General features: G+C 53.2%; 1 protein-coding gene across 1 annotated transcript; it reads right to left on the minus strand.

Annotated features, from left to right (window-relative positions):
* Nucleotides 1–4,343: 4,343 nt before the first annotated feature.
* On the minus strand, nt 4,344–7,819 carry LOC121860297 (basic proline-rich protein-like; the record flags this gene model as incomplete). The annotated part of the gene is made up of 7 exons (XM_042357371.1): nt 7,690–7,819; nt 7,437–7,558; nt 6,431–7,225; nt 5,648–5,967; nt 5,452–5,562; nt 4,853–5,308; nt 4,344–4,530 (listed from the first exon to the last, which is right to left on the minus strand). Coding segments are annotated over exons 1-7 (2,121 nt in total), but the record flags the coding sequence as incomplete, so codon positions are not given.
* Nucleotides 7,820–10,115: the final 2,296 nt, after the last annotated feature.

Raw genomic sequence — 10,115 nt, forward strand, 5'->3', positions numbered from 1 at the left:
ATTGACAGGCATGTGAACGCGGCCACCTGTAGGAAATGAACGCGCCCAGTGAGGTGAAATTGTGTTTGGTAGACTCCCCGAGTTCTCTTAAGCTAAGCCAATAATATTTATCAACAGCAACGGAAGGAATTAACAATGATGGGAAGGTCTATGTTTTTGTTGGATAATTTTTTTGTTTTTTGTTTTTGTTTTTGTATATCTGGTAAAGTGTTTTAGGTTATGTTATGTTATGTTATGTTAGGTTAGGTTAGGTTAGGTTAGGTTAGGTTAGGTTAGGTTAGGTTAGGTTAGGTTAGGTTAATGTTAGGTTAGGCGTTGTTCATATTACTACACCTCTCCCTTCTCTCCCTTCTCTCCGTTCTCTCCGTTCTCTCCCTTCTCTCCCTCCCTTACTCCCTGACTCCCTTAGTAACTTCCCCACACAACAACCACCATCACCACCATCTCCACCGACTTCATCTCACTCCCGTTACACTAAGTTTGCACACAGTAACATGCACGTACCAAGTTGACAATATCACTGAAAATGTCTTACGTGCTTTACCTTGAGAGAGTCAGAGTCTCACGCCTTCACCACATTACCAACTTTAGCCAACTTGTCCACCGTCACATTTCGTCTCAAGTTGTGTACCAAATTAGACAAAAAACACGGGGGAAAAAATACAAAAATTGTACCCTGAGAAAGACGGAAGAGAGAGAGAGAGGTACACTGACAGCTAAACACATCTATCACACCGTTCTCCTCTCTCACTGTTTTATTGCCCTTTATTTCACCTCCAAAAAATTTCAGGAATGTCCATCCATCTAGATGTTTCTCCTCCATGTGTGTGTGTGTGTGTGTGTAGGTGTATGTGTGTGTGCTCATCTCTCTCTCTCTCTCTCTCTCTCTCTCTCTCTCTCTCTCCTGTTGGACACTCTGATTATTTTCATTCTTGTAACGTGTTTCCTTTTACCTTCATTGAAAGTCCATTTCCGACGACGAAATTTTAAGCCGGATTCTCCACTATCCACACTTTACTATTGTCACGTAAACTCCGGCGGGTATGTTCCTGTAGTAGTGTTAACACCTTTATCTGAGTGTAGACTAGAAACATTGTCTGCCTCTGTCTGTCTGTCTCTCTCTCTCTCTCTCTCTCTCTCTCTCTCTTTCATTGATTAAATATTTAGTAAAATAAAGGAAAAATGGTTGAGAGACAAAAATAAAGAGCGAGAAACAAGAACATAAAAACAAGCAGACATACAAGTGGAAGAGAGAGAGAGAGAGAGAGACAGACAAACAGAAACCCCACCAATAACAATAATTATCACAGGTTATTGGATATTTTAGCTGTTGAGTTTATTATAGGTGGAGTCACGTTATTGTTGTGATTGACGTCATTGTTGTTGGAGCGGTGATCAGGTAACCATTTTTCTGATCATTATGGTGGTATTGATGGCTTAACGAGGCCTCCCAAAATATCTTCTAACCTGACTTTACCTCCAAGAAACCTGACTTTACCTCCAAGAAACCTGACTTTACCTCCAAAACACCTGACTTTACCTCTAAGACACCTGACTTTACCTCCAAGACACCTGATTTTACCTCCAAGAAACCTGACTTTACCTCCAAGAAACCTGACTTTACCTCCAAGACACCTGACTTTACCTCCAAGAAACCAGACTTTACCTCCAAGACACCTGACTTTACCTCCAAGACACCTGACTTTACCTCCAAGACACCTGACTTTACCTCCAAAAAAAAAAACTAATTTACCTCTTAGACTAAATATTTTGTTTTTTTTTTCAGTTGATTTAGTGAATTAAACAAAACAGGTGTAGAAAACATAAACGAAAAGGAATATATTTAATTTACATATACACATAACACAGTATTAACTCAATAGATTACCTGTATTAATAAAGGTCACTAATTAACAAACTAATCCTGTATGTGTGTCATCATTTTATTTTATTATCATCTATTTTCTCTAGTTTCTCTTTTTATTGTTTTTTCTTTATTTTGTTGCATTCTAATTCATCATTTCTCTCTCTCATTTCGCATCTGTATGTCTCTCTCTCTCTCTCTCTCTCTCTCTCTCTCTCTCTCTCTCTCTCTCTCTCTCTCTCACAAACACACACACTTTCTATTTTCATCCCATCCATTCTTCAGTGACAGCCAATAAGCAAGTTGTGACGTTCTAGGATAATCATACCTGTCAAGGAAACCATCATCACAAAGTCTCTCTCTCTCTCTCTCTCTCTCTCTCTCTCTCTCTCTCTCTCTCTCTCTCTCTCTCTCTCTAAGACTTCCAACTGTATGAGGAACAAGTAAAAAGATTATGTTCAGGAGATATAAAGAGACAAGTGCTGGTGTACACTCGCTGCGGTAGGCCTTCTCTCGCCTTTCTTCATAACCTCGGTTCTTTTGATGCGAATTTCTGGAGAAGATTAAATTTACTCTTCCAATTCCAGGGAAGGAACCTGACGCTGTCTTTACTTGGTTTTCCTTCCTTCCTCCTACGAGAGTGAGGGTGAAAGAGAACGGACCCTCGACTATAACACAAATTTATATACAGTATATTCAAGCAGTCGAAGGATTATCTAAAACAAGTTAAAGTTTTCCTTATTTTTCATCTTTTATCGATTCATAATACAGAAAATTCTATCGTGTTGTGGATTTAAGGACCTTTGTTGTTGATGCGCAGTAACAACATTATAACAACAATATCGATTCGTAGTTCAAGTGAGTTATATTAGATGAGGTCCTTATGTCTTGAGGTAGAGGGGGAAGGAGGGTAGTGTAGTGGGAGACCAGTATAGTGTAAGGGGTGGTGTAAGGAGAAGGATGTTTTAGGTAGAGGAGTGGTATAGCAGGAGGGGAAAGGGGGTAGGGTAGGGGAGTGAGGGTGTTAACGTAGGGAGTTTTAAGATTTTAGATGTAGATCTCCAGTCATCCCTTTATGATAACACTAGAGGTAGAATAGGAGGGCCACATTAGGGCCACTAGAGGTACAACAGGAGGGCCGCATTGAGGCCACTAGAGTTAGAACAAGAGGGCCACATTGGGATCAAGTCAATAGTAATTTCCTGGCCGCCACCAACACAAATTTGTTGGCCGTGCCTGACCCAGATTACCTCAGCCTGTGACCAAACACCGCCAGCGTCGCCTTGTGCTGTTCATGGTTGTCAGGTCTGGTCACCAGGTGATTATATGTATTGGTAAATATCTGTCGTTTTTCAGTCCTCCCTTTTTCAACTCTTACTCATCTCCTTATCCCCTCTCTCCCTCACCGGCATCTTCCTCCTCCTCCTCTCTCCTCCTCCTCCTCCGACTCTTCCCCTGAGACCATCTGCCACACCTCCGGATCTCATTCCCAAAGCCTCGTGTCCACAATGTCCTGATCCACTCACGCCCAAGCCCCATAATCCTCCCTGATTAAGTTCTGAGTTCCTCAGTTCAGGTTCGATATGTCGATACAGTTCAGATTCCTTAATGCTGGTGATGTCTGAACCTTGACTGTGGACTGAGTGGGAGAGGGAGGAGGGGAGCTGAGTGGAGTGAAGGAAAGGAGGCTGATTAGGTGTAGGAGGGCTGAGGGGTGCTGAGTGGGTGAGGAGGAAGGGGCTGAGTGGGAATGAGGAGGAAGAGGACTGAGTGGGTGAGGGAAGGAGGTTGAGTGGGTGAGGAGGGAGGGGGAGCTGAGAGTGGGTGAGGGAGGAAGGGGGCTGGTGGGTGAGGGAGGGAGGGACTGAGTGGGTGAGGGAGGAGGGACTGAGGGTGAGGAAGGGGCTGAGGGTGAGGGAGGAGGGGCTGAGTGGGTGAGGGAGGAAGGGGCTGAGGGGTAAGGGGGAGGGAGACTGCAACACCAGGGTGGCCCAGGTCCTGGAGGACGTGATCTGGTGGTCCAGGGTCCTGGAGGACGTGATCTGGTGGTCCAGGGTCCTGGAGGACGTGGTCTGTGGTCCAGGGTCCTGGAGGACGTGATCTGGTGGTCCAGGTCCTGTAGACGGTCTGGTGGTCCAGGGTCCTGAGGACGTGATCTGGTGGTCCAGGTCCTGTAGGACGTGATCTGGTGGTCCAGGGTCCTGGAGGACGGTCTGGTGGTCCAGGGTCCTGGAGGACGTGATCTGGTGGTCCAGGGCCTGGAGGACGTGATCTGGTGGTCCAGGGTCCTGGAGGACGTGGTGGTCCAGGGTCCTGGAGGACGATCTGGTGGTCCAGAGTCCTGTAGGACGGGTCTGGTGGTCCGGTCCAGACGTGGTTTGGTCAGGGTCGAGGACGATCTGGTGGTCCAGGGTCCTGGAGACGTGATCTGGGGTCCAGGTCCTGGAGGACGTGGTCTGGTGTCCAGGTCCTGGAGGACGTGATCTGGTGGTCCAGGGTCCTGTAGATCGGTCTGGGGTCCAGGGTCCTGTAGGACGTGATCTGGTGGTCCGGTCCCGGAGGACGTGATCTGGGGGTCCAGGGTCCTGGAGGACGTGGTCTGGTGGGTCCAGGTCCTGTAGACGATCTGGTCCAGGGTCCTGTAGGACGATCTGGTGTCCAGGGTCCTGGAGGACGTGGGTCTGGTGGTCCAGGGTCCTGGAGGACGTGATCTGGTGGTCCAGGGTCCTGTAGGACGTGGTCTGGTGGTCCAGGGTCCTGTAGGACGTGGTCTGGTGGTCCAGGGTCCTGTAGGACGTGATCTGGTGGTCCAGGGTCCTGGCGGACGTGGTCTGGTGGCCAGGTCCTGGAGGACGTGATCTGGTGGTCCATGGTCCTGTAGGATGGTCTGGGGTCAGGGTGTAGGACGTGGTCTGTGGTCCAGGTCCGAGGACGTGATCTGGTGGTCCAGGGTCCTAGACGATCTGGTGGTCCAGGGTCCTGGAGGACGTGGTCTGGTGGTCCAGGGTCCTGAGGACGTATCTGGTGGTCCAGGGTCCTAGGACGGTCTGGTGGTCCAGGGTCCTGTAGACGATCTGGGTCCAGGGTCCTGTAGGACGATCTGGTGGTCCAGGGTCCTGGAGGACGTGGTTTGGTGGTCCAGGTCCTGGAGGACGTGATCTGGTGGTCCGGGTCCTGTAGGACGTGGTCTGGGGGTCCAGGTCCTGTAGGACGTGGTCTGGTGGTCCAGGTCCGGAGGACTGGCCCAGGCCCGGAGGACGTGATCTGGTGGTCCAGGGTCCTGGAGGACGTGATCTGGTGGTCCAGGTCCGGAGGACGTGATCTGGTGGTCCAGGGTCCTGGAGGACGTGATTCAGGTCCAGGGTCCTGAAGTGGGTCTGGTGGTCCAGGGTCCTGTAGGACGTGGTCTGTGGTCCAGGGTCCTGGAGGACGGGTCCAGGGTTCCTGGAGGACGTGGTTCAGGGTCCTGGAGGACGTGGTCTGGTGGTTCAGGGTCCTGGAGGGACGTGGTCTGGTGGTTCATTGTCCTAGGAGGACGTGGTCCAGGTCCTGGAGGGACGTGATCTGGTGGTCAGGGGTCTGGGTACGTGATCTCGAGGTCCAGGATCCTGGAAGGAACGTGGTCTGGTGGTCCAGGGTCTGGAGGACGTGGTCTGGTGGTCCAGAGTCCTGGAGGACGTGATCTGGTGGTCAGGGTCCTGGAGGACGTGGTCAGGGTCCAGGATCCTGGAGACGTGGTCTGGTGGTCAGGGTCCAGAGGACGTGGTCAGGGTCCTGGAGTACGTGATCTGGTGGTCCAGGGTCCTGGAGGACGTGGTCGAGGGGTCAGGATCTGGAGACGTCCTGGTGGTCCAGGGTCCTGGGACGTGGTCCAAGGTCCTGGAGGACGGCAGTCTGGTGGTCCATGGTCTGGAGGACGTGGTCTGGTGGTCCAGGGTCCTAGAGGACGTGGTCCAAGGTCCTGGAGGACGTGATTTGGTGGTCAGGGTCCTGGGTACGTGATCTCTCGGGTCAGGATCCTGGGACGTGGTCTGTGGTCCAGGGTCCTGGAGGACGTGGTCTGGTGGTGGAGTCCTAGAGGACGTGATCTGGTGGTCAGGGTCCTGGAGGACGTGGTTCAGGGTCCTGGAGGACGTGGTCTGGTGGTCCAGGGTTCCTGGAGGACGTGGTTCAGGGTCCTGGAGGACGTGGTCTGGTGGTTCAGGGTCTGGAGGACGTGGTCTGGTAGTTCATTGTCCTAGAGGACGTGGTCTGGTGGTCAGGGTCCTGGAGGACGTGGTCTGGTGGTCAGGGTCCTGGAGGACGTGGTCTGGTGGTCAGGGTCCTGGAGGACGTGGTCTGGTGGTCCAGAGTCCTGGAGGACGTGGTCTGGTGGTCCAGGGTCCTGGAGGACGTGGTCTGGTGGTCTAGGGTCTGGAGGGACGTGGTCTGGTGGTCCAGGGTCCTGGAGGACGTGATCAGGGTCCTGGAGGGACGTGGTCTGAGTGGTCCAGGGTCCTGGAGGACGTGGTCTGGTGGTCCAGGGTCCTGGAGGTCGTGGTCTGGTGGTCCAGGGTCCTGGAGGACGTGATCTGGTGGTCCTAGGGTCCTGGAGGACGTCCAGGGTCCTGGAGGACGTGGTCCAGGTCCTGGAGGATGGATTCCAGGCCTGTGTCCTGGAGGACGTGATCTGGTGGCCCAGGGTCCTGGAGGACGTGGTCCAGGTCCTGGAGGACGTGGTCCAGGGTCCTGAGGATGTGGTCTGGTGGTCCATGGCCCGGAGGACGTGGTCCAGGGTCCTGAGGATGGCCCAGTGGTCCAGGTCCGGAGGACGTGATCTGGTGGTCCAGGGTCCTGGAGGACGTGGCCCAGGGTCCTGGAGGATGTGGGTCCAGGGCCCCGAGGATGTGGTCTGTGTCCAGTGTCCTGGAGGACGTGGGTCCAGGGTCCTGGAGGACGTGATCTGGTGGTCCAGGGTCCTGGAGACGGGTCTGGTGGTTCAGGGGTCCTGGAGGACGTGGGTCCAAGGTCCTGGAGGACGTGATCTGGTGGTCCAGGGCCCGGAGACGTGGTCTGGTGGTGTCCAGGGTCCTGGGAGGACGTGGTCTGGTGGTTCAGGGTCCTGGAGGACGTGGATCTGGTGGTCCAGGTCCTGGAGGACGTGGTCTGGTGGTCGAGGGTCCTGAGGACGGATCTGGTGTCCAGGGTCCTGGAGGACGTGGCCTGGTGGCTCCCAGGGCCCCTCGAGGACGTGGCCCAAGGTCCGGAGGACGTGATCTGGTGGCCCAGGGTCCTGGAGGACGTGGTCTGGTGGTCCAGGGTCCTGGAGGGATGGTCTGGTGGTTCAGGTCCTGGGAGGACGTGATCTGGTGGTCCAGGGTCCTGGAGGACGTGGTCTGTGGTTCAGGGCCCGGAGGACGTGATCTGGTGGTCCAGGGTCCTGGAGGACGTGGTCTGGGTGGCTCAGGGTCCTGGAGGACGTGGTCTGGTGGTCCAGGGTCCCGGAGGGTCTGGTGGCTCAGGTCCTGAGGACGTGGAGTCTGGTGGTCCAGGGCCCTGGAGGACGGGATCTGGTGGTCCAGGGCCTGGAGACGTGGCCTGGTGGTTCAGGGTCCTGGAGGACGTGGTCTGGTGGTTCAGGTCCTGGAGGATGCGATTCTGGGTGGTCAGGTCCTAAGGACGTGGTCTGTAGTCCAGGGTCCCGGAGGACGTGGTCTGTGGTCCAGGGTCCTGGAGGACGTGGTCCAGGGGTCCCGGAGGACGTGATCGCGGCCCAAAATCCTGAGGACGTGGTCTGGTGGTCCAGGTCCCAGAGGACGACAGGCTCAGGTCCTGGCAGGACGTACCTGGTGGCCCAGGCCCAGTGACGGGTCTGCGGTCCAGGGTCCTGGAGGACGTAGGGTCCAGGGTCCTGGAGGACGTGATCTGGTGGTCCAGGGCCCCGAGGACGTGGCCTGGTGGCCCCAGGCCCGGCATGGGTCAGGTCCAGTCCTGAGTGATCGGCCTTAAAACGCGTCCTGGAGGACGTGGCCTGGTGGTCCAGGGTCCCGGGAGGACATGGGTCTGGTGGTCCAGGGTTCCCGGAGGACGGGTCCAGGTCCTGAGGACGTGGCCCAGGCCCAGGGTCCCGAGATGGTCTGCGTCCAGGTCCTGGAGGAGGTGGTCTGGTGGTCCAGGTCCTGGGAGGACGTGGCTTGGTGGTCCAGGGTCCTGGTATGTCTGGTGGTCCAGGTCCTGGTGACGTGTCTGCGGGTCCAGGGTCCCAGTGACGTGGTCTGGTGGCCCAGGGTCCCGAGAGGCGGCCTGGTGGTCAGGGCCCCGGAGGACAGGTCAGGCCCCAGGCCCGGAGGATGTGGTCTGGTGTCCGGGTCCTATAATGATTCAGGCCCTAGGTCCTGAGGACGGCCCGTGGGTCCAGGGTTCCTGGAGGATGGGTCCAGTCCTGGAGATGGTCTTGGGTGGCTCAGGGCCCTGGGAGACGTGGTCTGGTGGTCCAGGGTCCTGGAGGAGGTGGTCTGGTGGTCCAGGGTCCTGGAGGACGTGGTCTGGTGGTCCAGGGTCCTGGAGGACGTGGTCTGGTGGTCCAGGGTCCTGGAGGACGTGGTCTGGTGGTCCAGGGTCCTGGAGGACGTGGTCTTATGGTCTATTACAGCAGAGTTTTGTAATGAGGAAATATGAGGCCAGGGAAGCCAGTGTCTCCGGGCGACGGTCTGTCCTCCTCTCTTTATTTATTATACACAAGACTCTTACTCCTTCCTCTTATGCTGGCGGAGGAGAAGATTCCTTCATCTTTATGCTGACGGAGGAGAAGATTCCTTCCTCTTATGCTGACGGAGGAGAAGATTCCTTCCTCTTCGCCCCTTTTCCTCTTTATAGACTTCGACGTTAGCCCGTCCTCTTTCTTTATACAGAAGACTCCTGCTCCTACAGAAGACTCCTGCTCCTACAGAAGACTCCTGCTCCTACAGAAGACTCCTGCTCCTACAAAAGACTCCTGCTCCTACAGAAGACTCCTGCTCCTACAAAAGACTCCTGCTCCTACAGAAGACTCCTGCTCTCCTTCACTTATACAGATGACCTTCTCTCTCCTCTTTTTGTGAGTGAACAAGAGCGCGACTCACAGGTGGTGGCGGGAGTGTCCATCAAATTACAACGTCGGCGACAACAAGAGGAAGACCCACGTGGGGTGAGCAACTCATTCTGATGTATGTATGTATGTATGTATGTATGTATGTATGTATGTATGTATGAATGTATGTATGTATGGATGGGTGGATGGATGGGTGGGTGTGTGTGTGTGTGTGTGTGTGTGTGTGTGTGTGTGTGTGTGCGTGTGTGTATAAATGCATGTATGTATGTATGTATTAAGTATTCAACAGTTATTAACATATTCTGGAAAGATTAATAATAATGATACCATCTGTACTATTAAAATACAAAGCATTTATATTTATCCTGTAATTATGAGAATGATTCCTGTTATTAATACACTTACTATGGTTTTATTATTATTGTTTTAGTATTGTTTTATTATTGTTTTACTATTGTTTTATTATTGTTATATATTAAGAAGGACCCACAGGTGATGGCTAGCAAGGTCTGCGTCTCACATTATTTATACACACACACCAGACTGAGGCAACTGTGCATAAATTCTGACAGATAGGAATGAAAAATTACTACCTAATCCATTACCTAAGATTAATGGTGTTGCGGAACCAGGCACACTAGCGGTCCGGGAAGATGCCTGTGTGTGTGTGTGTGTGTGTGTGTGTGTGTGTGTGTGTGTGTTCCTTACCATGTTATTATGCTCCATTCATAAACTATATATAATGCAAATCCCAAAGGAGAGAGAAAGCGAGGGGGAGAGGAGGGGAGGGAGGGGAGAGAGAGAGGGGGAGGGGAGAGAGAGGGGGAGGGGAGAGAGAGAGGGGGAGGGGGAGAAAGAGAGAGGGGGGTAGAGAGAGAGAGAGAGAAGGGAGGGGAGAGACAGAAAGAGAGAGAGTAACACAGCTTTCCATTCTAATCAACACAAACAAGTATTAATATTCGGTTCGTGATCAGGTTGAAACATATTTCCTGGGGTGACTAAAATGACAATCTCGTTCCGTGGTCCTTCATTCCTTCCTTCCTTCCTTCCTTCCTTCCTTCCTTCCTTCCTTCCTTCTTTCAATATCTCTCTTCTGTCCTCCTTTCCCACTACCATATCCTCTTTCCTTTCTCCAATATCCTGCTTCCTTCTTTCCTCCTCCCTTATTTGCCCTCCTTACCC

This window comes from Homarus americanus, unplaced genomic scaffold (assembly GCF_018991925.1).
Source record: "Homarus americanus isolate GMGI-L3 unplaced genomic scaffold, GMGI_Hamer_2.0 scaffold34225, whole genome shotgun sequence".
NCBI lineage: Eukaryota > Metazoa > Arthropoda > Malacostraca > Decapoda > Nephropidae > Homarus > Homarus americanus.